At 50.8% G+C, this 25,785-nt stretch overlaps 1 protein-coding gene across 12 annotated transcripts in view; it reads left to right on the forward strand.

The window, feature by feature from the left end:
- The first annotated feature begins 3,424 nt into the window (after positions 1-3,424).
- DNM2 (dynamin 2) overlaps positions 3,425-25,785 on the forward strand; it is a 75,621-nt gene continuing 53,260 nt past the window's right edge. For 6 of the 12 annotated variants that reach the window (XM_017662034.3, XM_037003504.2, XM_037003505.2 and 3 more), the window contains exon 1: positions 3,429-3,760. In XM_017662034.3, the coding sequence (XP_017517523.2) occupies positions 3,600-3,760 (161 nt within the window). In that variant the 5' untranslated portion in view covers positions 3,429-3,599. Of the gene's footprint in view, positions 3,761-24,646; positions 24,766-25,785 lie in introns of those variants that run through there. The other 6 variants (XM_037003503.2, XM_037003507.2, XM_037003502.2 and 3 more) reach the window with 3 other exon arrangements.

Here is a 25,785-nt window from a genome sequence, read left to right on the forward strand (position 1 = left end):
GAGGAAGGGAGGGAAGATACTGAAAGATTTTTATAAAAGATTCAAACTTGAGTGTGTCTGTGTGCCTTCTTGGGGAGGAGGCCTGTGTCTTGGTCCCCTTCCTTGTCTGAGTGTCACTGCAGACCCCCGACTGATGGTAACACAAGTCACCATAGCAGCAGGTGGAAATCTGGAAACCACGTGGTAAAGCCCAGCCTATAGGAAGAGTGGGAGCTGCAACCTTTTTCCTGTGGCTCAGGCCCCCCAGCCAACGTTGGGTGAGCACTCTTGTCCTCCCCATTTTTTACAGGTGAGGAAACAGGCCAAGGCCTCCACTGAGGAAGTAGCCTGGCTCCAGAGCTTGTGGTCTCAGCTTTGACTTTTTGGACACATGGCTTATCTTGCTGTCAGTAAACATAGCAATGCCGACAATACGTGTGATTTCGTGGGCGCTTCCACTATGCCTGGCACTGTTCCGGGTGGTTGTCCTATGGATTTAATCCTTGCAACTTTATGGCGCGTGTAGAGATATGTCCCCCATTTTACAGATGGGGAAACTGAGGTTCATAGGCATGAAGTCATTTGGTCATTATCACCCAGCAGACAGAACTGGGATCTAACCCACGTATGGCCAAATACAAAGTTGGTACTCTTAGAAAATAAGGGCTTTTAAATTGATAACATACAAAAAAAATGCAACTGCTTTGATCATTTTGTGGATTCTTTCAGGAATTTTCCATGTGTATGTGTTTTTCATGAGTGTCAGCATCCTTTATAGGCATTCTGTACCTTGTTTTGTTTTTTCTTTCTTTTAGTCCATTTAAAATTGTTACATGTCAGTAGTGAGGACCTTAATCTGTTCTACAGCTGCTGCATAGTATTTATTTAACCAGCTCCATAGATGGGCAGTTAGGGTGTTACCAGGTTTCTGCAATTGTGGGCAAGTGTGCAGTGCCAAACTTTGGCTGTCTTTTTGCCCATCTCTCTGAGGCCTGGAGTTTTGTGTCTTAGAGCAGACACACGCCACTGGCCACTCTGCCACCCTCCTCCCCACTCTTCTCCATTCCCGTCGCCACCTCGTCCGCCCACTTACCCCCTCCATTGCTCCTGATTCCTTACTGGGTTGCTTCTCTCTGTCCCATCCATGCCCAGAGCAGTCAATCGTTGCCAGGCTGCTGCATCTGGGGATGTCTCTCCGTGGGCACTAGGTGAAACCTTAACCCAGACCAGGGAGGGTCCCTGTCTCTGATCAGCTCAAACAAGTGCCAGCAAGAAAGGAATTCATTAAATCAAGAGTAGGAGTGAATGTCAGCAGCTATGCAGGCAGTAGAGAGAGAGGAAGAACAAAGGGAGGGAAGGGAAGTTTGTAGAAGTCCTGCTTGGTGTACGGCAAATTCCACAGCAATAGTCCCTGAAGCCAGGGTCACCTGGCGTCCAGTGTCCGCTTGAATATGCACGGTGTGGGAACTAAGCCCCTACCGCCCCAGGATTTGGGGGAGCTGCAGAGCACTGGGTGGTGTGAGATGATGTTCTAAGAACTTCCCAAAGCAGAGAGAGGAGATACTCGGTCAGGCTACTAAAATGCATGATCATACAGCTGCAGTCCTGTCTGGGTCACCAAGGCAATGGGAATTTGCAAGCCCAGATCAGAGATCTCAGTAGCCCTTCCCTACTTCTCTGGAGTAGAACAGAGAGAGAGAAAGAAGACGCGCACTTAAATCTAGAAAACTGAAGATAGTAGCAAAGTAACAAAGACACCTAACCATTGGGAAAGGGTTCTCTTATTAACCTGCCGACGGGCGTGGAAGAGTGCAGAGGGAAAACGCAGTAAGTTGAGCAGCAAGACTGTATTTAAGGCAAGGTACACACTTGAAGAAAGGGGAGTGTGGGCAGCCTCAGAGAGGAGGCTCCCTTAAAGGCTTAGGATTCATGTTTTTTAAGGATTTTAAGAAGGGTGGGGAGAGGGGCGTAGCCTTGACATGTGGTCTCATGATGTCTATCTCTGGTGAGAGAGATTATGTCACCCTCCCTCTAGATATTCTGTAAGATAAACTTAACAAGAGGAATTTATTGATATGGTTCTTTTCCAAAATAATGGTTACCCTCAAGCAGTGGAAACATCATTTAAAACTGCTTGCCCTGATTTAAGATAGGGTCAGTTGTTGGCTAATTACCATAAAATGTTAAGAATCTTACTTCCAAACTCCCTGGTTATTAAAATAGAATCTTAGCCTTAAGATGCAGTCCCTCCTGTCCCTACTAAACTGTTTATATCTTGGCATTTTTCATCATAGGCAGGAAAAAATAATCCTGATGCTTGTCCTATGTCCCTGCTCTACCTCAAAATCACTAATTTTCTTAGAATCCTTCCACCTATCTCTGGCTTGTTTTCCAAGAGATCAAGAGCTCCAGTTCCAAGAACCCTCAATGTTGCCTGCAAGATAACGTGTCTTTCAATGGGGGAGGGGATCTGTTGAGCTTCACTGGGCACTCAAAACGGTCATGATGCGCTCCCGTTGGAGAGGCAGGGGAACAACTTTGGAGGCGTCAGCAACATCAAAGGACGCCTGAAAGGAGGGGTTTCTAGGAGAGGGCATGGCATTTGTAAAGGTGAGGAGGTGTGACTTAATAGGAATGAAAGTGGGAGACCACGAGGCAGTGCTGAAGAGCTTCCCCCAAGGAAGGTCAACAACTTCTGACTCTCACCTTCAAAGTGCATTGCGACTCAACGCGGAGAGGTGGTAGGCAAGCTCGAAGCCGAACAGCATTCTGGGACTTGTAGTTTTCTTAAGAGCCCGGAAATTCCAAAGTAACGCTCACCATTGGGTCCACCGGGAGGTGTCGCCCTTTGGAGTACAGTGGGCCTTATCCTCTATCCCAAGGCTCTCTAGTAAACATAACAGCAGTCACAAGAACGGGAAATTCTTTGACAGATACAGTTCTCAATCAGAGTCAAGGATAGGAGGCTAGAAAGAGCCTGTCCTTCGCTTTAATGGCTGAAGGGACAGAGTGATATTTATATAAACCAATGGCATATTTACAGAGAAGTTGGTAGCGTCTAATAACAAACCAATGTCTAAGGAATCAGTCTCTGACATCATGGGCCAGCGTTATTGAGTGGCGAGTCTCACTACCAATAAGACTGGTGGATTTTCTTGCCGTCTGGGAACTCCCCCAATAGGAGGAGCCAACATGCCTATTTTCCGAAATACCGCCTCCTGGCCTTGACAACTCGTTACTCGCCGCCACTGGCTCTTGCACAAAAGTGAAGGTTCTTTTGTCCAATGAATCTGAGAGAAGGTCCCCAGGGGGCAGGATCACTTAGCGTAGGCCCGTGCCTCGCTGTCATTGGCTTGTGTGCATGAATGGCAGCGCGGTCGACCAATCGAGGGCTGCCCGAGGGTTTGAGCGCAGCCCCCGGGGCCGGGCGGGAGGTCGCTCAGGTCGGGTGTCTCCTGAGAACCGGATGAGGCGGTGTCGGTGAGGCCGAACCGGGAGCGGGCATCGCGCCTAGGCCCGGGCGGGCGGGGAGCAACGGCCGCGGACGCCGCGGGGCCGCGTCATTGAGGGCCGGGGGCGGGCGGAGAGCGCGGGCCGCTCGGGCCTGGGCTGCCGGCGCCATGGGCAACCGCGGGATGGAAGAGTTGATCCCGCTGGTGAACAAGCTGCAAGACGCCTTCAGCTCCATCGGCCAGAGCTGCCACCTGGACCTGCCGCAGATCTCCGTGGTGGGCGGCCAGAGCGCCGGCAAGAGCTCGGTGCTGGAGAACTTCGTGGGCCGGTGAGCGAGCGCGGCGGCGACGGCTGACGGGCGGTGGCCTAGGGCGCGGAGGGCGGACCGGGAATGGCGTGTCCTGCGCCGCCGGCGTAACTGCGGCGCTTGCGTGCCCGCGACGGGGACGGGGACCGGGAGGCGGGCCCTGTGGGACTCCCTGGGCTGCAGGGGCAGGGAGCCTTCTCAGGCCCTTGCGGCTGCTAGCTAGCTGGGGGGCGTGGGCTGGGTGGTGCGGTGGACCCCCGCCAACTCTCTGGTCCCCAGCTTTAGTGGCTGAATTCTACCATCTGGTTGCCTATAGGTCAAGGGTAGGTCCCCCTTTCCTGTCCGTCTGTCCAAAACCTGCCCCCTAGGTATCTATTGGGCCGACCCCTGCCGTCTGGCTGGCTGCTCATTTGTCTGGAGCAGCCCCTGCCGTCGGGTTGGCTGTCTCTATGTGCTGGATAGGCCTCCCTGTCACCACCACTTGGCTGCCCATCTGTCCTGTCCCGCAGGGCAGCGTCTTGCTGCCTGGCTAGCTGTCCAGGATGACCTGTACTGTTTGGCCACCCATCCGTGCCCCTCTCAGACTAATGGTTAGCCATCCCTGTGTTGGGATGGCCTCTGCTGTCTGGCTGTCTAGCTGGATCCTAGGGGTCCCTGTTGCCTGGTTCTCCTGTCTGACTCTTAAACTTGGTTTTTGACAAACTCTGGCTGCTCGCTTCTAAGTGGATCCTTTTGTCTGCCTGTCCTGGTGTCCATCCTCTTCCTAGTCTGCCTAGCAGTGCCCTGGCAGCCTGCTAATGTCCAGCCCCATCTCTTTGGCAAGGGATGGTGGAAACGTGCAGAGGAGAAGGAACATGATGAATGAGACTTGAACCTGTCCCTTCTCAGCTGAAAGTAGGACCTCGGGGGGGAATCTTTCTGCAGGATTCTTTCCTGGCCTACATCAGGGTTCTCCAGTCCCCAAGCTAAAGCCTACAAATCGGGGGCCCACCTTGGAGCCTAGGAAGGGACTTCTGATCGGGCCTCAGTGGCAAAGCTGAGACACAGCCTTCCCTGGGCAGCCCTGAGAAATTTCAGCTCGCCCATCTGTCCAGTGGGCAAATTCTACCCTTTGGGTTATTTCCAGAATTCAGGAAGCTAATGAATGGGAACAGGCCCTGTGGCTACTGCGTCGGCTCTGCTCTCCCTTCCCTGCCTCTTGTCCTTCTGTTTCCCAGATGGGCAGCCACTTCTCCATTCTGGGAAGGACTCCATTTGTGACTACAGCTGCCCAATGACAACCTTACAGTCGTCATCATTATTATGATCATTATCAGCATTAATGGTAATGTTCTTCTCGCGGGTCCCAGGCTGAGTTCTCTCTTGACTCAGTATTTTGAATCCCATGGTGAGCCAGTGGAGTACGTTCTGTTACCCTACCTTGGAGATGAGTAGGAGGGTCAAAGGATTCGCCGTTTGCCCAAGGGCACCAGGCTGCTGCTCAGTGGAGCCAGCTGGGTGCCCAGCCCTGCCCCTGCCTTCCAAGAGGCCTGGGGTTTTGCTCTCAGCAGATGAATTTCCTCCTTTGTCTCTGGCTCCTTGCCCTCTGTCTACTATAGCGGAAAGGTGTGGACTTGGGGTCAGCTGGGCCTGGGCTGAGCCTCAGTCTGGGCTGGGGGCCTCTCTGCGTAGCTGTCTTCCTGCCTGCTGGGCTTTCAGTGGTACATGCAAAGCTCTGTCCATTTCATTTGCCCTGGGACCTCACACAGGCTGTTTGACCTGAGCCCCAGTTTCCCTTCCTAAAAATGAGTGATGGTCCCTCAACAAGATCGTTGCAATGATGCAGGGACACGTTTGTTAACAGTGCTTAGCACAGTGCCTGGTGCACAGTAGGTCTACATAGATGGGCCGTTTTTCACCAGGCTGGTTCCTCTCATATCAACAACAAAAGCTACTCACAATTAAAGTGCTCTGAGGTTACGCATTGGACGTCATTGAAGCCTTAGAAGGCTGGCACTGCCTTGATCCCATTTTACAGAGCAGGAAACTGAGGCTCAGGGTTCAGCTGGCTGAGCACTCTTGCTCAAGGCTGTTCAGTGAGTAGTTGGGGCTCTGGGTTGGGAATGTCGGACTTCTCTCCCCTCCCAACCTCCCCTAAGTCCCTCTGCCCCTTGCCTTTCTCTCCTACACACCCTGGCATCTGGCGACTACCAGCAGCTACTGAGCTAGCTGGCTCCTGAGGCAGCCTCCCCACAGACGCCTGCAGTGTGACATCAAGGGCAGTAATTCAGGGTCTGAGAACCAAAGTTGTAAAAAGGCCTCTCTAAGAGTCCAGGGTGCTCAAACAGCTAAGGCCTGTCTGCTACAAAGCCCTGTTTCCAGGGGACAGAAGGCAGGACTCACCTTTAACCCCACCCCCCTACTTCTTTTTGTGGATTTGCTAAACCACGCTGCAGCCAAGACCCCGGTTCCACCTTAGCCCCATGGACCTCTGCAGCGGACGTTCCTGCTGGTCCCAGGGAACAGACGAGAGAGTGTGTTGAGGGCCTGGGAGTCAGCCCTGGCTTCTGTTTCATTGCTTCCTCCTTGTGGATTTTCAAAAACTGTGGTGGGAGTGAGAATGGCCCCACCGGCCCTGCCCTATACAAGGGAGTGCAGATTGGTGGCCCCAGGTGCCCGGCCAGCTTGCTAGGTCTTTTGTTTCATCTGCATGGTGCTTAAAAGGTGGTGTTTTTTATTAGCTGCCAACATTTAAAGGGTAGATTTTTGCATCAATATCCAGATTTTTGCCTTGCTAGCAAACCACCTAAAGATCTTTAGAGTTTAGTCATATATAGTGCACAGGCTCTGGGCTCTAGGCCTGGCTCCACTGTGTTTGACTGTGTGACTTTGGCAGGTAGACCCAGTTTCCTTTTCTGTAAAATGGGGTGATGACTAGACCCCCCCGGGGGACTGGTTGAGTAAATGGAGGTTGAGTGTGTGGACCCTGTACATGAGGCTATTGTTATAAGCATCATGTTCTGGCCTCCCTGGGCCCATGTCTTGTGTGGCACCAATCGCCAGTATCTCAGAAGCAGTAGCCACTGGCTGCCGGGTCAGACTGGTCACTTGTCCCCAGCTGCGACAGTCCCTACTACTCTCTAGTGCTCACTCAGGCCCATTTCACACTTGCCTGGAGCTTCCTGGCTCTGGAAACCTTGATCCTGTGATCCCTTCCTCTCAGCCTTAGTTTCCCCAGCTAGAAAATGGGGGCTATTAACAGTGTCTACTCATAGACCCCATTGAGGCAGACACAGCCCTGAGATGTCAAAATCCCTGCTTTGGGGGATTTGACCTTCCAGCAGGGGCAGATAAGGAAACATGGTAGAGAATGATATGTGGAAAAAAAGAGCAGGAATATGGAGAAGGCAGGTAGAGGTTATGGTTTTAAGTAGAGGGGTTGGGGAGGCCTGCTTGGGAAGGTGACTTTTGAGCAGAGACTTAAGGAGGTGAGGGAGGAGTCTCCGGTGGAGATGGCTGGAGGAGCATCCCAGGCCGTAGGAACAGTAGTGCAAAGGTCCTGGGGTGGGAGTGTGCCTGGCAACTAGTATGGCAAGAGAGTGGGGGTGGGGGAGAGGAGATTAGGGAGGCATTGTGGTGGGTTGGGTGCAGGCCGCTGGGAGCCCCAGGGGCCAGGGAGGGTGTCTGAGAAGGCAAAGCTGTCAGTGATGCTGTTCCTTCCCTCAGGACTAGGTCCGCTTTTGCCCTTGATTTGCAGCTTTATTTTGATTTTCTAAGTGAGCATGTAGTGGCCTGATATCCTTTTTTTTTTTTAACAAGAAGCGGCTGCCCACTGGACTTGACTGTCTCCAGCTGCATTTCCATTTGGTTTTTGGTGATGTGCCACTCCAGGGAGACATGGCTGTGCCACAGGGCCTCTGCCTGGATGCAGTGGCACCGGATGAATGCATGTTAGATGACTGTTGGCTCACGTTCCTGCCAGGCTGTGGGGTAGACACATGGTCTGCCCCTTGGGCTGGTTTGTCCCTTAATGGATTCTGGGTGTTAGAATGAAAGCCACTATTTTATAGAAATATATATAGAAATAGCAGCTGCTATTTCCATTGTCCTTCCTCTTGGGCAAAACCGAAGTCCCTTTGCCCGCGTGGTCTATAGTACCTGTGCTGGCCGGAACGGGGAGTGTGGCCGTCCCGGCGCTGCCTTAATTTCTCCCGGCCTCAGTTTCCTTGTTCGGAAAATGGGGATCATGACGACGGTTCCTCCGTCTTGAGAGCAGGCTGAAGATCACATGAACTAATCCTTGTGAAATGTTAGGCCTGTGCCTTTTGCATAGTCCTGGATCAGGACTCTGACAGTCAGTTGTTAATTTCTTTTTCCTTAAAGAAAAGGAATTCGTAATTACTTTGTTAATATATGTAGCATCTCATTTTAGCACAAATGCTGTTTGAGCAGCTATCAGCCAAGACCTAGTTTTTGCTTCTGGGACACAGCTGGAACCAGCCAGAGGCCCAGGTCCTGAAGTGCTGCTGGGATTCTGGGAACCTTTCCTGGTCCGTGTCTCAGTGGGAATGGTGGCTGCGAACAAATATTTGGCCATTTGGCCATGAGAGTTCTGCAGGCTCATTTAGCATATGGTGGTGGGAAATGGGGAGCAGATGTGCCCAACAGTAGTGAATTGGCCTAGACAAACAGTGGGTCCAGACAACGGACTATGAAATAGCTGCTCAGAATGACCTAGAAGAGGATTTAATGACCAGAGAGCTACGTAGGACCTGTTGGGCCCCATCTTGTTCAAAGCAGTTGTATTTCCAGTGTAAAAAAAGCCTGGAAAATAGGTATGACCCCCCCCCGAACCCCACATGTGGATTGTCTCCCCACGTGCTTGCTGTTTTTTGCTTACTTTGGGATTATGTTCATAACCAGGAGATGGATTTCTTTCTCCAGAGCTCAGCCCTGAGCTGTCCAAGCGCTTGTTTGGAGTCGTTCGGGGATAATAGTCCTTGTCAGGTAGATGCATTGAAATCCCCTGAAAATAAGCTGGATCGTTGCTGAGAGAGGACAAAGGATGGCTGCATGGACAGTTCTAGATTTTCAGTTTTCAAAGGTAGTGCGGGTGGAAGGGGCCGGTCACCGAGTGGAAGCCTGTGCCTCTCCCGGTGTTTGCGGTTGGCTCAGAGCCCCATCTGCCAAGCTTTTGCCTGATTGGAATGAAAATGCTGAAATTAGGGGCCCTTCAACTGCAGGAAAAAAATGGGAACATCAGCTAACCCTTAATTTACTGGGGTTGCCAACCGTGGGCTGTAATTAAGCCCTTATTGTGTGAAAGCTTTGGAAAATGCAAGCCAATAATGAGATGTTTATGGGGCATTAGCTATGATCTGGATAAAAGAAAAAAATGCCCTGCTTCCGAAGCAAGGTGGCACGGGAGAGAAAAACACGCCTGCTTCCCGGTGCATTTGGCTTCCTGCTGGTATTGGCAGGGAGGTCCCTGCTGGGTGCTGGGGATTTTCCCCGCTGGAGTCACCCTCAGCTTACAAGGGAGCTGGGGGGCTGCTGGTGTCACCTGCTGTTGCTTATGACACAGAGCTCATGTTTGTGGAGGGTCTTCCTGTGCCATGTCAAAAATCTGACCACCCTAAGGGACAGGTGTTGCTGCCAGCATCTCTGTTTTACAGGTGGGGACATTGAGGCCAGATAGGGGCACTGGCTTGACGTCACACGGGGAGGAGCCCAGGACTGGGACTTGAACTGGGCCTGTCTCCTCCAGAGCCAGACACCCGGGACCAGGGGATGGGACCGTATGGCTGTGGCTTTCCAGGATGGAGTGAATAATAGACGCTCGATGGCCTTTGTGCCCTGGGACGGTGCTGAGGTGACTGGACTGAGGGAGCAACTTCCGGCTCTTGGGATCCTCTGAGCTTGTTAGCCATGGGTCCAAATGGCCTGCCTTGAGTGGCATCTAATCTGGGCTGGGTGCTGGGAACCCAGCGGGGACCGAGGTGGATGGAGATCAAGTGAATGGTTAGATAAGCAACACCATTCTGAAGATGTGGAACTGCAGTGAAAATGGTGGTGGGAATGATGGGGCGGTTGGGGCGGGTGCCCCGAAGTGGAACCAGCCACTCAAAGACCCTGGAGAAGAGTGTCCTAGGCAGAGGGAAAGGCAGGAACAGAGGCCCCCCCACCCGGGGGGCTGTGCCTGCCGGGTGCCTGCTGCACACATGGAAAGGGAGTTGAGACAGAGGCAAGAACCAGCAGGCGTGAGGCTCAGGTAGCTGCCCGGCCGAGGCCTACCCTTCCTAAGTCTTAATTGCGCAGTGTTCTTGTCAGAAGAGACAGTGTGCCAGACGAGGAGGAACACACCACCCACCCTGGCCCGTGCGCCCGGCTCCCCGGGGGAACACCACTGTCAGTCTGGGGCATATTCTGCTGGACCTTTCTCAGTCTGCACATGCCGGCACCTGTACGAAACATGCAGCGCCATTAGGGGATTGGTTCTTTTGACAGTGGGCCTTCTTTCTGGAACTGGGACCACCCCATTTGTATAGTTGGCCAACATGTTTTCCAACCACTCAACACATCTTAGAGGTCTCTTTCCCTGTACGTCTGTGCCTGCTACTTGGAGCTTCCTAAGTGTCCCGGAGGCAGGGAGGAATGGAGGCAGAGGGCCAGTGGGCGTCGCTGTGGCTGTCCTAGTGAGAGGTGACAGCCCCCTCCATGCCATGATCCGTGCTGGGGCCTTGGCACAAGGCACCTCACCTGCTTTGGGGCCAGGGCTTGATCCCCGTTCATTGATAAGGAAACTGAGTCACAGAGGCTTGTCCAAGGATGCTGGGTTTCAAGTGGCCAGATTTGACCCCAGGGCCCCAGGCCTCATGGGAGGCCTGCTCTCTTGTCCCTGGAGTGGCTCCCCCACCTCCGACTTAACCAGATTTTCCAACCTTCCTTTTCCCCTGGGCCCAACTTCACAAGGTCTGGTTTTCACTCCTTTGTTATGTTGCAGCCTCAGAAGTTTCTGGAACAAGGCCAGGTGTCAAGGAATAGTCCAAACTGTCACTAGGTCCTTGCACTGCCCACTGGGGTGCCTCATGCTGTGGCTCGGCTGCTCCGTTTGCCTCCTTCGATGGTGATGGGGTGGCTCTGGTCTTCCTCGCGACACACCCACTGTGTGCAGGCACCGAGTCTGTCTGGACATCATCTTGGGTCTGCCCTACTTACGGATGAGGCAGCTGAGGGGCAGGCGTGGGCCAGCAGGTGGGCCTCGCAGCTTCTGTCCTCACCCACTGGTTCACTCGATGAGTATTTGTTGCTGGTGGAGAATGGTGCCACCATAGCAAGTAGTGGAGGCTGTGTTTGAGTGGGGATGTCGTGACAGAGGCCCAGGAGGTCCTTGTCCTCCCAGGGAGCACATTCAGTGATAAGGGATGGAGGCACGTGGAAGATGGAGGACCTGATAGGGAGCCTTGTGCAGGAATGGAAGTCAGAGAAGGCTTCTTGGAGGAGGTAGTAGGAAGACAGGCAGGGGCTGGCTGGAAACAGATAGGTGATTGCTGACCTTGTCCGTACCTCTGTGTGCATCCTGCCTGGCTGTGAGTCCCAGCTCACGGCTTCTTCCTTGTTACCCATGGAGCACTGCCTTTTCTTTTTCACGACTGTGTGGTGCTCCATGGACCAAAGGCACCTGTTTTATGTACCCTCCTCTTGGTGATGGAGGTTGAGGGTGTTTCCAGGCATCCAGTTCCCAGATTTGCACTTGCATTTGCAGGATGTGGGAGAGGAAGGCCTCGGGGGGTGAGGCCCTTACCTCCCCAGCCTTGTGGCCAGGATGCCACCAAGCAGCCCCTTCCCTGGGATTGAATGAGTGGACTTGGGACTGGTCAGACAGTCCTCCCCATGCCCCCACATCAGCATGTCCTCACCGTGCTGCACCCCTTCCTTACCCTTCCATGGCCTGGAACAGCGAAGTCGCCTCTGCCCTGGTGCCCTGACTCTTGCCCTCGCCCCCTGCGTGTCTGCAGGGCACCTGTGAGCACCTCAGTCAGGGCGCGTCCCTCCTCTGCCCACAGCTCTCCATGGCTCCCACCTTACTTGGGGTCAAAGCCCATGTCTCGCCATGGCCGTGTCACCTCCCTGCCCTGCCCCCTGAAACTCCCTCCTTGCTTGTCCCTCTGCCACAGGGCGTCCTGGCTGCCCCTGGAACACCCCCACCCCCAACCTTGGGCCTTCCTCTGCCTCCACCTCCACGTTCTGCACAGCCTGCCTCTCTGGTGGGTCCCTTCTCAAACATCACCTCTCTGAGAGGCTGTCCCTGACCTACCCTGACTCCCAGCGCTGTCAGCTTCCGCCTTGGATGCGTTTTCCTCAGCACTCTTACTAGAACCTGAAATTATTGTGCATTATTTTTTTGCTCTCTATCCCCACCAACACCCCCAAGGGCGGGGATATTTGTCTGTGTGTTCCTTGCTGTCCTGGCATATAGTAGAAGCTCACATATTTGTTGGATAAATGTACCTAGAAACCAGAATCGGATTAATCTCACTGCCCAGACGTTTAGTGGGAAGGGGGGACTTGCCTTGTGGAGCTCACAGGCCCCTTGGGAGCATGGGATCATGAACAGACAGGGGCGTGGGAGGTGCTCTGGAGGGCAGAAGCAGGCACATCTTTATGGGGAGGGCTGTGATTCACCCCAGTGACAGAGTAATAATGATGCGAGCTAAGGAGATAATGACCGCAAAGCAGGCCAGGCGTTGGTGTCTCTGGGCGGCTTCCCTGGCCCTAAGACAGGACCCCACGCCCCCAGGCCATGATGACAGAGACCCCTGCACAGATACCCGTGAGGTGTCCCCTCACCCTTGCTTCCTGCTGGGTGCCCACTTGGACCAGAGTGGAACCACAGGAAGGAGGCCACTGGGGGTCATTGCGCCTCAGTTCTGGCAGCCCGTGAACATCCGCCAAGGGGGAGAGGTTGCTCAATACCAGCGCCCAGGGCCAGACCCCTCCCCAGCCCAACCTACAACTCACGGGGGATTCCAGTCATATGCCGCAGCTCAGAGAGCCAAAGGAGGTGTCCCTCACCTTGAACATGCTCAGACTGCAGTCCCATAGGGTGTGGACACATGGCCAGTGGAGCTGTCCAGGGCCCTAGTGACACCCCCGCACCAGACGCAGGAGGTGGCGCCCTGGAGACTCTGACCCCTGATACATCTTCCCAGTGATAAGAGTCTTCAGGAATGGCAGGCTGGCAGGCGAGCAGAGCTGGCAGGAACAGTCCCAGCTGGGGCTACGCCCACTGCTGGATGATACATCCTGGCACGGCCAGACCAGCTCCCGAGGAACCCCTTGGGGCGGGCCTGGGACACAGCCCTGTCTGTCACAGGCCACAGGGCCTCCATCTTCCGCGCTGATGGGCAGGGTCCTTTGGGAGGGGAACAGCCTCCTAGCCCAGGAGGCCCCCAGCTGACCCTGCAGTCGGGGAGCCAGTGCCCTGAGGATGATAACTTCGGAGGTTGTTCTTCTCTATCTGGTGGGGCGACAGAGTGCCAGGGATCTCTTAAATCCAGATCGGGGCCTGACCGGAGGCCCTGAGCCACCCACTCGGCTTGGGGGAACCTTCCTGTGGTTTGGGCTGGTGTGTCTTTCTGTCTTGCGACACTGAGTTCCCCTCGTCTGGGCGGAAACCCGGTTTCTGGGGCGTCTGCCCCAGGGGCATCTCCCAGTTGCACTGCCTGACACAGGTCACTGGGGAGCTCTGGGCAGGCCACTTTATGTGGTGAGGAGGCCCCACCTGGAATATGTTACCAGCACCAGGCAAAAAGTGACACACTGGCTTGGTTTTTTTTTTCCAGTTCATTTTTAATTGCCAGGATTACTCAACCAATCATTGTAAAATAAAATTCACTCCTTTAGGGCACGTACAGAGTGAGGCAGAAGTTCCTGGGGCCCTTCGCGTGGGAGCCACCTCCATCAGCGAATGGCTCTTGCCAGATCCTTTTTTTATATTTCTGTGTGAATGTCCCCTGTCCCCCTGCATCACCACTGTAAGCCCATCTTTGATGGCCCAGAGTCTTGCCAGAATGTGTCTCCTCATGCCAAGTCCCTGCTATTTAAGTGTCTTGAGGACTTTTTGCCTCTGTTTTGTTTTTAATCATTTTATTTTGGGATCATCTTAGATTACAGAAAATAATAAGCTTTAAATTTGCAGGGAAGTCACAAAAACAGTCCAGAGCACTCCTGTATACCACCGCTCCCCACCTTGCCAGATGCTAACATTGTAGGTTACCTGGTACGTTTCTCATGATGAAGAGATTAGCGTTGCTATGTTGTCCTTAGTAATAAAAGCCAGATTTTTCAGATTTCCCCATTATGTCCCTTTTCTGCCCCAGGGCCCCGTCCAGGGACCCACATCGCATTTAGTCGTCACGTCTCCTTTGCCTCTGCGTCTGTGACAGTGCCACTGTCTCTCCTTGTTTCTCATGACCTGGGCATTTTATGGAATGTCCTTCAGCTTGTGATCTTCTCATGACTGGACTGGGGCCATGGGTTTGGGAGACCACAGAGGTGAGGTGCCCTGCTCTCCACATCCCGGCAGGAGCCCATGCTATCAAGAAGGCTTAGTTAGCGTGGGTGATGCTGATCTTGATTTCCTGGTGAAGGTGGTGTCCATTCAGCTTTTCCCACTGCAAAGTTACGCTTTTTCTCCTTCTCATACACTATCCTTTGGAAGCATCGAGGGTTCATTTCAATATAATTGTTCGAATACGTAATATGTCCAACCGTGATACCAAGTTCAGAAATATCAGCAAGGATGTAGATAGAGAGGGGCCTTGCAGCCGAACCACCCTTCCGAGCCCCTGCGTGCTCCCAGCTTCTCACTGCAAGTAGAAGCAAACAGGAATGTGTTTATTCTCCCTCCCTGCCAGACCCAGCTTTGCACCCTGTCCTGAGCACTGAAATTGTTACTTGACAGTATTTCTTGGCGATCTTTGTGTGTAAGCACATGGAGAGCTTGTTTGCTCTCTTTTTCCTTTTTTTCCCACCCTCGAGGTATAATGAACATACAGTAAACATCACGCATTTTTAGTGTCACCCCCCCAAACCCCCTTTGTAGTTACCCCCCTCCGTCTAGCCCTGCACCTGGCACCTTCTGTTGGGTTCTTCCACTCTGTGGTTCTGCCTTTATCCAGAATCTCATATAAATGGACTCATGCAGCTTTGGGGCCTGGCTTGCTTCACTGTGCGTAACACATTTGAGAGCCATGCAAGCTGTGTGCATCAGCGACTGGGCCCTTCGATTGCCGAGGGGCAGTGCACGGTGTGGCTGGACCATGGTCTGTGGACTCCTTCGCCCGCTGAAGGGCACTGGCTTGGCTTCAGGTTCGGGTGATTATGGGTAATGCTGCTATACACATTCATGTGCAGGTTTCTGTGTGGCCCATAAATATGTTACCATCTGAGTTAATTTTTGTATGACCTAGAAAGTATAGATTGTGAGATTTATATATATATCTATTTCATTCTTCTTGCATATGAAGGTCCAGTTGCTGCAGTACTATTTATTGAAAAGCCCATCCTTTCTTGAGCTGCCTGTGTCAGAAAGCAGTTGGCCGTGTGTGTGGGGGGTCTATTCTGGACTTTGTTCTCTAACACTGACCTGTGTATCTGTCCTTTGGCCAAAATCACTGTGACTTCATTATGACTGTAGTTTTACAGCAAGTCTTGAAATCAGACCACGTGAATTTTCTTTGTTCCTTTTCAAAACTGTTGGCTCATCTAATGCCTTTACCTTTATGTAGACATTTGGGAAGCAGCTTGTTGACTTCTTCAAAAACGATCTGTGTTTGGGTCCATGGAGAGCTTCACTATTAATTTTCGTAGCTGCATTGTTCCATCTAACCTTGCTGCTCATCTGGCCCCGGGCAGTCCTCCTGGTCTTGTACCTTCTGACCTCACTCTCCCATCTACCCCCAGGCTGTTCTCCCTACAGTGGCCAGAGGGAGCCTGCAAAGAACATGTCCTTCCTCTGCTCAGAACCTGCCATGGCTCCTAGCACACTCAGTATAAAAACTGACGTCCTCGCCACCACTCGGAACGCCCTGCTTGGCTCTTGGTCCCTGGCCCCCACCCACTCTCCCCGCTCGTCTGCCCCTACTCCTCCCTTATTTGCTCTGTTCCGGCCACACTGGGCTCCTCACTATTCCTCAGACCCTTTAGACACAGTCCTACTTCAGGGCCTTTGCACATGCTGTTTCCTCTGTCCAGAAAGCTTTTTTGCTGAGATAGCCTGATGGCTCACTTGTCACCTTCGTCAGGCCTCTGTTCAAATATCTCCTGCTCAAGCGGCCCCCCCCGGCCACTCTGCTAAAATCCCACCCGCCCCCCGTTAGTCCATCCCATCCTCTTGCTCTGCTTACTTTTTCTTGGAGTACTTGTCACTCCCAGTCGTTGTCCTCCCTACTTACTTGGCTTATTGTCCATCCGCACCCACTAGAAGGCAGGGCCTGGCACCTTGCACTGCTGTGTGTCAGGTGCTCCAGAAACCCATCTCCGCTCTGTGTAAACTCGCCCATCTGCGTCTCACTCAGGACTCAGCCAAGGCAGCCAAGCCTGCTCTGTGCCAAGCTGTGATCTGGGCTGCCACTCGCCTGGGGCCAAACATCACCGCGTGGTGGAATTAGGCTGCGTGTGGGAGGCACCGCTAGTCAGACACAGCGCAGGGACCTCTGGAGGCTGTGGCTAAGATCGGGGTCACAGAGGGGATGAGGCCATGGGAGGGCAGGATGAGGACTGGCCGCAGCCTTCCCGGAACGGTTTGTGTGGGCCGGCAGCGGTTTTTATCTTACAGATGGATGATAGACTTGTTCCCTTGTGGGTAATCAGGTTGCTCTTATGCTTTTTATTTTAAGTAACATCTTTGCTAAAATATAATTCATATACTATAAAATTCATCCTTTTACATTGTACTATTTGGTGGTTTTTAGTATATTCACAGAATTTTGCAGCCATCACTACTGTCTGATTTCAGATCATTTTCATGTCTGCAAATGAAACTGTACCTGGTAAGTGGTCATTCCCTACCCCCAGCTCCTGGCAATGCCAATCTCCTTTCTGTCTATGAATTTGCCTGTTCTGGACATTTTTTATAAATGGAATCATATACTATGTGGCTTTTGTGTCTGGCTTCTTTCACTTTGCATAATACGTCAGGGTTTACCCTTGGTACAGCATACGTCAGAACTTCTTGCCTTTTATGGCTGAATAATACTCCAATTGTAGGGATATACTACCTTTTTGTTATGCATTCATCAGTTGTCAGCTACTTGGGTCATTTCCACTTTTTAACTCTTAGGAATAGCACTGCTATGAACTTTTGTGTGCATATCTGTGTTCATTTCTCTTGGGCATCTGCCTGAGAGTGGAATTGCTGTGTCATATGATAATCCATTTTATATCTCACTAGCACAGTAACAAAGTTCTAGTTTCTCCACATCCTCACCAACACTTGTTGTTATGTCTTTTTGAATTTAGCTTCCTAGTGGGTATGAATTGGTATTTTGCTCATTCTAAGCTCTTTTTCATTTCCCTAATGACTAACGATGAACTTTTCATGTGCTTATTGTCTGGTTGTATATCTTTGGAGAAATGTCTATTCACATCCTTTGAATGTCTATTCAAATTGGGTTGTCTTTTTATTGTTGATGGTGAAAGTACTTTGGATCTGGCATCAAAGCCAATTGCTTGTGAGATACATGATTTGCAAACATTTTCTCCCATTATGTGTTTTTTTTTTTTTAATTTTCTTGATGGTGTCCTTAGAAGAAGAAAAGTTTAAACATCTGATGAAGTCCCATTTATCTCTTTTTTTCTTTTGTCACTTATGTTTTTGGTGTCATATCCAAGAACCACTGTCTAATCCATGAAGGTCATGAAGATTTATTTACTCCTATATTTTCTTAAAAATTTTTTTTGCCTATATATGTTTTACCACCTAGAGACTCCTGTGCTAGGCATAAGTTGGTGGTCATGGAATGGGTTAGATGGACACGAGGTCATCTGCTAACCTCAAAAATTTCCATGCAGTCAGGTACACTGTAAAACATCACAGAATTCCTAAAGCGGTGGCACATGCCTCTAAGGTATTAATTTGGCCCTAAGAGACCCAAAGGTTAGATAAAGAAATGGGATCCTCAGGTTTCAAAGAATTCAGTGCTCTACCTTCCAGCACAACCTGCTTATTTTATGTCTAGAACTATGATCCCAGGAGTAGATATTTACAAAAATGGCAGACCCTTACTAAGACATCCCAGAATTACAGCAGCCATCATGGGGGAACATTCCAGTCAGACAAGATCAATCACTTCAGAAGTGCACTTGAAAATAAGGGTTCCCAGGCAAACCTAAATTGAATACCTTTTTTTCCCATCCGATGAAGTCCCATTTATCTCTTTTTTTCTTTTGTCTCTTATGTTTTTGGTGTTCTGTCCCTCTTCCCTTTCTGATAATCACCAATATCTTTGTATCTGTGACCTTGGGTTATGTTTGCTTGTTTGTTTATTTAACATTCCACATGTAAATGAGATCATATGGTATTTTGTTTTTCTCTGACTTATTTCACTGAATTATTTCACTTAGCATCATACCCTCAAGGTCCATCCATGTTACAAATGGTAAGATATCACTCTTTTTCGTGGCTGAATAATATTTCTCTCTCTCTCTCTCTGTGTATTTATCACAATTCCTTTATCCATTCATCCACTGATGGACACTTAGGTTGTTTCCCTATCTTGGCTATTATAAGTACTTGTAAATTTTCTTTTAAGTGTTTTAGAGTTTTAGCTTTTACATTTGGATCTCTGATCCATTTCGAGTGAATTTTTATATATGGGGTGAGGTAGGAGAACAATTCATTCTTTTACTTGTGGTCATCCAGTTGTCCCAGTACCATTTGTTGAAAGAACCAGTCTTTCCTCAGTGAATAGTCTTGACGCTCAGGCTTGAAAATTGGTCGACCATAAACGCAAGAGTATGTTTCATAGACTCTCGAATCTAGTCCGTTGATCTGTATGTTTACCCCAATGTCAGTAGCACACAATCTTCATTATTTTACCTCTGTAATAGATTTTGAAATTGGGAAGTGTGAGTCCTCCAACTTTGTTCTTTCTCAAGCTTGCTTTGACTGATCTGAGTTTCTTGGATTTCCATATGAATGTTAGAATAAGTTCGTCAATTGCAAAACAAAAGCGCTATGGGGATTTTGATGGCATTTAATTGAATCTGTAGATCAATTTGGAGAATATTACCATCTTTTTTTTTAATTGAAGTATCATTGATATACAATCTTTTGAAGATTTCACATAAACAACATTGTGGTTTTAACATTCACCCATATTATCAAGTCCCCCTTCCCCACTGCAGTCACTGTCCGTCAGCGTAGTAAGATGCTACGGAGTCACCCCTTGTCTTCTCCGCGCTGTACTGCCTTCCCTGTGACCTACCTGTATTGTGAGTGCTCGAGTATTACCATCTTAAACATTATTAAGTCCCCCAGATTATGAACACAAGGTATCTTTTCATTTATTTAGGCCTTTAATATCTTTTAAGAATTTTTTTTTTGTTTTCAGTGTAAAAGTTTTGTACTTTTGCTACATTTATTCCCAAGAGTTCTATTCTTTTTGAGGCTATCCTAAATGGAATTTTCTCTTAATTTCATTATCAGATATATAATAATATAACTGACTTTTGTATATTGACCTGTTTTCCTGCAGCCTTGTTGAACTCATTTATCTTTAAGTATTTGCTTTGTTTTGTTTTGCTTTTTCAGATTCCTTTGCATTTTCTATAGACATGATCATGTCATTGGTCAATAATTTCCTTCTTCCTTTGGATGCCTTCATTTCTTTTTCTTGCCTAATTGCCTTGGCTAAAATCTCCAGTATAATGTTGAAGGAAAGTGAGAATGGACATCCTTGTGTTGTTCCTGATCTTAAAGGGAAAACTTTCAGTGTTTCACCAAGTATGTTGTTAGCTGTGGGTTTTGTGTAGATAACCTTCATCAGGTTGAGAAAATTCCCTTCTGTTCCTAATTTATTGAGTATTTTTATCATGAAGGGTGTTGGATTTTGTCAAATGCTTTTTCTCTATCTATTGAGATAATCACACTTTGTCCTTTACTCTGTTAATATGGTGTATTTTATTGATTTATTTTTGTATTTTTGGACCACTGTGGTGTGTTCTTGGGGTAAATCCTGTTTGCCTATGATATATAATCCTTTTTCTATGTTGCTGGATTCATTTTACTAGTATTTCATTGCAGATTTTTTATGTTTATATTCATAAGGAATATTGGTCTGTTGTTCTCTTGTGATATTTTTTGTCTGGCTTTGGTATTAGGGTAATGCTGGCTTCATAGAAGAGGTTAGGTTGTGTTCCTTCCTTTTCTATTTTTTGGGAGAGTTTGCGAAGGATCAGTTTTAAATCTTCTTGAAGCATTTGTTGGAATTATTCGGTGAGGCCATTTGGACCTGGCTGGTGTCTTTTTTTTTTTTTGAGTGGGAAGCGTTTTGAGCAATAATTCAGCCTTTCGATTTGTGGTCGGTCTGTTCAGATTTCTATTTCTTTTTGAGTCATTTCAATATTTTGTGTCTTTGTAAGAACTTGCCCATTTCATCTCTGTTATTTAATTTGTTGGCACAATATTTCTGTATAATCTTTTTTACTTCTTTAAGGTTGGTAGTGATGTCCCTTCTTTTTCCTCATGACTTTAATAATTTGAGTCTTTTCTTATTTTCTTGGTTAGTCTAGCTAAAGGTTTGTCACTTTTGTTGCTCTTTTCAAAGAACCAACTTTGGTTTTATTGATTTTCCTCTTTTTTTGCTATTCTGTATTTCATTCATTTCCTCTCTAATCTTTATTATTTCCTTTCTATTTGCATAGGGTTTGGTTTGCTTTTCTTTTTTGCAAGCTCTTAAATGGAAGACAAGATTTGATAGTAAGTTTTTCTTTTAAAAAATTTTAAAAATTTTAAATCTTTATTGAGGTAGGACTTGCCATCCTTGTAGTTTAATTATAGGTACTTATATCTATGTATCTCCCTCATGTACTGCTTCAGCTGTAGCCTGTAAGTTTTGCTATGTTGTGTTTTCATTCACCTTAAAGTATTTTCTAATTTCCCTCATGATTCCTTCTCTGACTCCGTGGTTATTTAGCAATGTATTGTTTAATTTCCACATACTTGTGAGTTTCCCCAAATTTCCTTCTGTTAATGATTCTCACTTCATTCTGCTGTGGTCAGAGAACATACTTTGTATAATTTCAGTCCTTTTACATTTGCTGAGTCCTGTTTTGTGGCCTGACCTCACCCACGGACTGTCCTGGAGAATATTCCACGTGTTCTAGATGAGAGTGTGTATCCTGCTGTTGTCGCGTGGAGTGTTCTGGGCCTGCCCGTTAGGTCTTATGATGGTGTTTTCATTTTCCGTTTCCTTGTTGATCTTTTGTCCAGGGCTCTATCCATTACTGAAGGTGGGGTATGAACGTTCTCTGTTACTGCTGACTTGCCTATATTTCCCTGTCCCATGCGTTCTTTACGTGGTCCCGACAGTGTGACAGGCGGGCATCCTTCTGAATAGTGGTTCTCGGCCCAGCCCAGTCCCCCCTATATCCAGTTCCTCTCCTACGTGAGCTTTTAGTTTTCTGGTTCTCCCCTCCTGACAGAGCCTGGGGGTCGATAGGCTCATGCGTCTGCTGTACCTGGGGCTGATTCCTGGGAGGGGTGTTGGAAAAGGAGCAGATTTAGAATCATCTTATCAAGTCTGCCAGGAAGGCTGTGCCAGGACCCTTCATGAGCTGCCAAGGAGGCCCTCTGTCACCCTTATGAACCAGTTTTGTGGAACAGGGCCTCTATGTGCCAGGCCTTGGGCTGCGTGTGACTCATCCCTCTAGGCCTGCTGACAGCGTGGCAGCGTGACAGGGTGGGCCCTGTTATCCACATTTCACGATGGAGAAACTGAGGCCCAGGGAATGATGACCCGTACCCAGGTCTCACAGTGAGGCTGCGGCCGAGCTGTCCGGCTGCAGGCTCTGCACCCCCCACCACCACGATCTGCTTGCCAAGCTGTCTTGTCTTCAGGGACTCCTTTCCACCTTTGCTCCCCAGACATGTGGGTGGTGCCCAGCAGGTGGAGTTGAGAATGAGGCTGGTCGGGTTGGTGCCTCCTTGGTTGTGGGGGTGGAGATGCTGTACAGCTTTGGTCCAGGTGACTTAACCTCTCTAGCCTCAGTTTCCTCATCTGAGAGAGAGGCGTGGTGAGAGCTCTGGTGAGGTACAGCAGGGACTGGTGTGCCTGGAGCTCAGCACAGGGCCGATGTTGTGTGTACCCAGGGGATGCCAGCTGCTCTTGCTGGCCACTCCTCAGCAGGCATTAATTGAGCACCTGTTGTGTGCCAGACGCCATGCTGGGTATGGGGGACTTGGCAGTGGACGAAGCAAACAAGAATACCTGTCCTTACGGGGCTGACAGTGTACAGCAGGAGCTAGTAAGCAGGACGGATGCACGGAGGGGGACAGAGCCTGGCCTGGGGAGGTAGCTGGGGAGCCTCTCCCAGGAGGCGCCATCCAGCCAGTGTCCAAAGCGTGGGGGGCGCTGTTGGGATGTTTGGTGGCAGAGCAGCTCAGGCAGAGGCATGGGCCTCCAGGGCCTTGAGGAGGGAGTGGAGGGAGCCAGAAAGAATGGCAGGAAGGTGCCAGCTAGTGCCAGCAGGGCTTCCTGGGCTGGGGGGAGCACACTGATTTTGCCCCAGGTGTGCTGGAAGCCAGGGTGGCTTTTAAGCACACGTGCAGTGTGATGTGACTTACAGTTTGAAAAGCTCCCCTGGCTGCTGGGCTGGGAAGGGGCAGGGGCAGGGAGCCAGTGCCGGGCAGGAGTGTGGCTGTGACCCAGGGGACTTAGCCTAAGTGTCGGGAGAAGGGGATGTGTCTGGGTTTGCTGCTGGGGAGGTGCAGAAAGAGGTGGGAGAGATGACCCGGGCAGGGCAGTAAGTGTCCTATGTGCAGGAAGGAGAATGGTTCTGGAATGCTGGGCGCAGTGTGAGACACTGCCTGGCTTTCCTTACTGCCTGTTTACCAACATCCTGCTTCCGAGACCAGTTGGCCCCCTCCTGGTGGTGACACACACAGAGCTGGGAATCCGCTTGTGCCCGAACCTCCTTCAGGGTCTGCAGAGATGTGGCGACTGAGTGCTCACTCCCCCCTGGAACCTGCACTGTCTTCTTCCATCCCCACCACACCCCATTTTACAGATGAGGACACCAGGCCCGGGATGTGAGTGACCTTGCCGCCTCGGTCACACAGCTGACATGCGGCCGGGCCGGCGTGCAGGGCAGGCTGTCTGCTCAGGTGGACCAGTGAGGACACAGAGGGGACCCCCAGGAGGGCAGGGCTGAGAGCTGGGGCCCCACATGCCAGCGGTTTCCACTCACCCTTGAAATTGCTGCTTGGCCAACTGGCTGCTTTGGCACTTTCAGTACAACTGAGAAGTTACAAATTAATATTTGCCTCTTATAAAAGTTATAAGAGACTAAAACTCAAATCACACTGGAGACCATAAAACAGAAAGCTGTCCACTCCCACAGTGACCTCCATCAGGGCGAGGGTATTGCCCTCAAGCTTGTCCCCACACAGGCAGGAAATGTGAACAAGCATTAAAAAAAGAAAACGGAAGACATGGTCTGTCCCGTGCACGGTGCTTTGCTCTCTGCGCTGTGGCCTGCGTTGCTTCCTGAGCCAGGCCAGATTTAGCCGGTTGATTTAGCCGGTTCCCTGCTGACAGATGTCCAGGTGCTTAATGGGTTTTGCTCTGTCCTCTCAAACCCACTCAGGAGAATGAAAACAGAGTGACTTGGAGTGGGAGGTCAGTAGGGGACAGTTGGTAGCAGGCCTCTCAGAGGTGACCATCTGAGTTGAGTCCTGAGTGACCAGAGAAAGCCAGGATGGTGGAAAGGCTCCGAGGAGATGGTCATTCCAGGCAGGGCATTGGCAGGTGCAAAGGTCCTGGGGCAACAATAGACTTGGCCTGCCTGTTATACCCTGACCACCAGTGTGGCTGAGGGAGTGATCAGAAGTGGGTGGGGTTGAGGGCAGGGAAGCGACATGGCGACGGTTTAGGGTCTTGGAGGCCACGGGGAGCACTTTGGAGCAGAGGGACATGATATGGTTCTTAGGGTACTGGGTTTTCCTTTGATTGAATGGGGCAAATGGTTGCATTTGGGCACTATGTTAAGAACTTCACAAACGCTTCTGACTACCCTCTGAGGCAGATGACATTATCTCCACTTAACAGATGAGGAAACCGAGGCATAAAAAGTGACCCAATCTGTACAGATTATCCACAAAGGAAATGCCACTCCCTGGATTCCAGCGGGGATCTGAAAGGCCCAGAGCCAGGGCTGCTGGTCACTATGGGCCACTTCCTGCTCTTTGTCCTGGGGCTCACCTCCAGATGAGACTGTGTAGCAGGTGACACTGTGGCTAAGTGCCAAGGGCAGGGCTGGCTCTGGTGCCTGCAGGATTCCTGACAAGGGAGGATCCTGCTGGGAATTTTGTGAAGGGGAGGCAATCAGGAGTGGGGTTGTGAAAGCCAGCAGGACACTGGCCTGTCCCACCACCCTGTCAGTTTCCTGTTCTGTATAGTGGCAGCTTTGGTCCTTTGTCCCATAAGCACTGGTCACCAGCCTCTGTGCTGGGAGATCTGGAGAGACCCAAAAATGAGACCCTGCCCCTGTGAGGCTGCCACTCTAGTGGGTGGCTGGGAGGGACCAGACTGACCACAGCCTAGTGAACTAACCAGTCACCTGGAAGATGCCAGTTCTGAGTAGAATTGAGAGTTCAGCAAGACGGTGTGGGACAGAGCAGAGCTGCTTCATACTGGGGGTCGGGGGATAGGGAGGAGAATGTTTGGCCTGGCATTGCCCGCTGGCCATGGGAGTGTTGCAGGGAGAGGGTTCCAGGCTGAGGGAGCAGCCAGTGCAAAGGCCCGGAGGCAGGACCAGGCCTGGCGAGTTTGGGAACATGGAAGAGGAGGGCATGGCAGGAGCTGAGGGAGCTGAGGAAGGAGGGCGAGGAGGGGGCAGGGCAGGTCTTGCAGGGCCTTGTGGGCCCTGGGGAGGACTTGGGCTTTTGCCCTGAGTGAGGGGAGAGCCCTGGGAGGCCTCTGAACTGAGGGGGACACGCTTGCTCTGCCCCAGTGTCACTGGAGCCCTGTGACCACTGTGGGGGGAGGGTGAACAGCCTAAGAGGTGGCAGCCGCTCAGTGGTCCAAGCTGATGCTCTTGGATGAGGGAAGATGGCTGATTCAGGCTTCCTGTGGAGGTGGAGCCGGCAGGCCTTGTTGCTGGGCAGGGTGGGGGGTGAGCAGCCCGGCTGTGGTGGGAATCTGGAGCAGCCAGCCTGCCTGCCCCTTGGGGCGGCCATAAGGAAACAGTGGCACCTGCCTGGGGACACCGAGTGAGGGCTAGGCTCCAGATGGTTACAGTTGGATGGCATTGAGGCAGGGTGTGGTTGAATCGGGGACCAGAGTGGGGACTTGCGGGGCCCCAGAGTGATAATCCTGACTTCTGTTCTAGCACAACCACAAAGGAGGCTCTTGGGTGGGGGTCTGCCTCATTGACGCCCACCTGTGTTCCCTTCCCAGCTCTGCTCCTTCCCTGCTGAGAGAGGCCAGGGCAGGTCCTGAGACCCAGAGCCTTAGTCTGCCCATCTGTGAAATGGGGTCTCTTGGTCCTGGTGTTCCGGGCGCTAGAATTCTGCTCGGGTCTTGCAGGCACACTGGAGCTTTGAGTGACCACGGGAGGATAGTGTGATAAGTAAGCGATCCCAGCCCAGGGCCCTTGCTGCCACCAGGCTGCTCAGGTGAGGAGTGGCCTGGAAGCTCAGGGCTCCGGGGCAGGCTTGGAGCTGATGCATCCTCTGCGGGCTTATCTGTTTGTTTTCCTCCCCTGGGAGGACCTCCTGGGTTTTAGCCTCCATTGTTGTCACAGACTGGTGTCCCCACCCTTGGAGGGTAGGGGAATGGAAG

This window comes from Manis javanica, chromosome 13 (genome assembly GCF_040802235.1).
Source record: "Manis javanica isolate MJ-LG chromosome 13, MJ_LKY, whole genome shotgun sequence".
NCBI classification, from domain to species: Eukaryota; Metazoa; Chordata; class Mammalia; order Pholidota; family Manidae; genus Manis; species Manis javanica.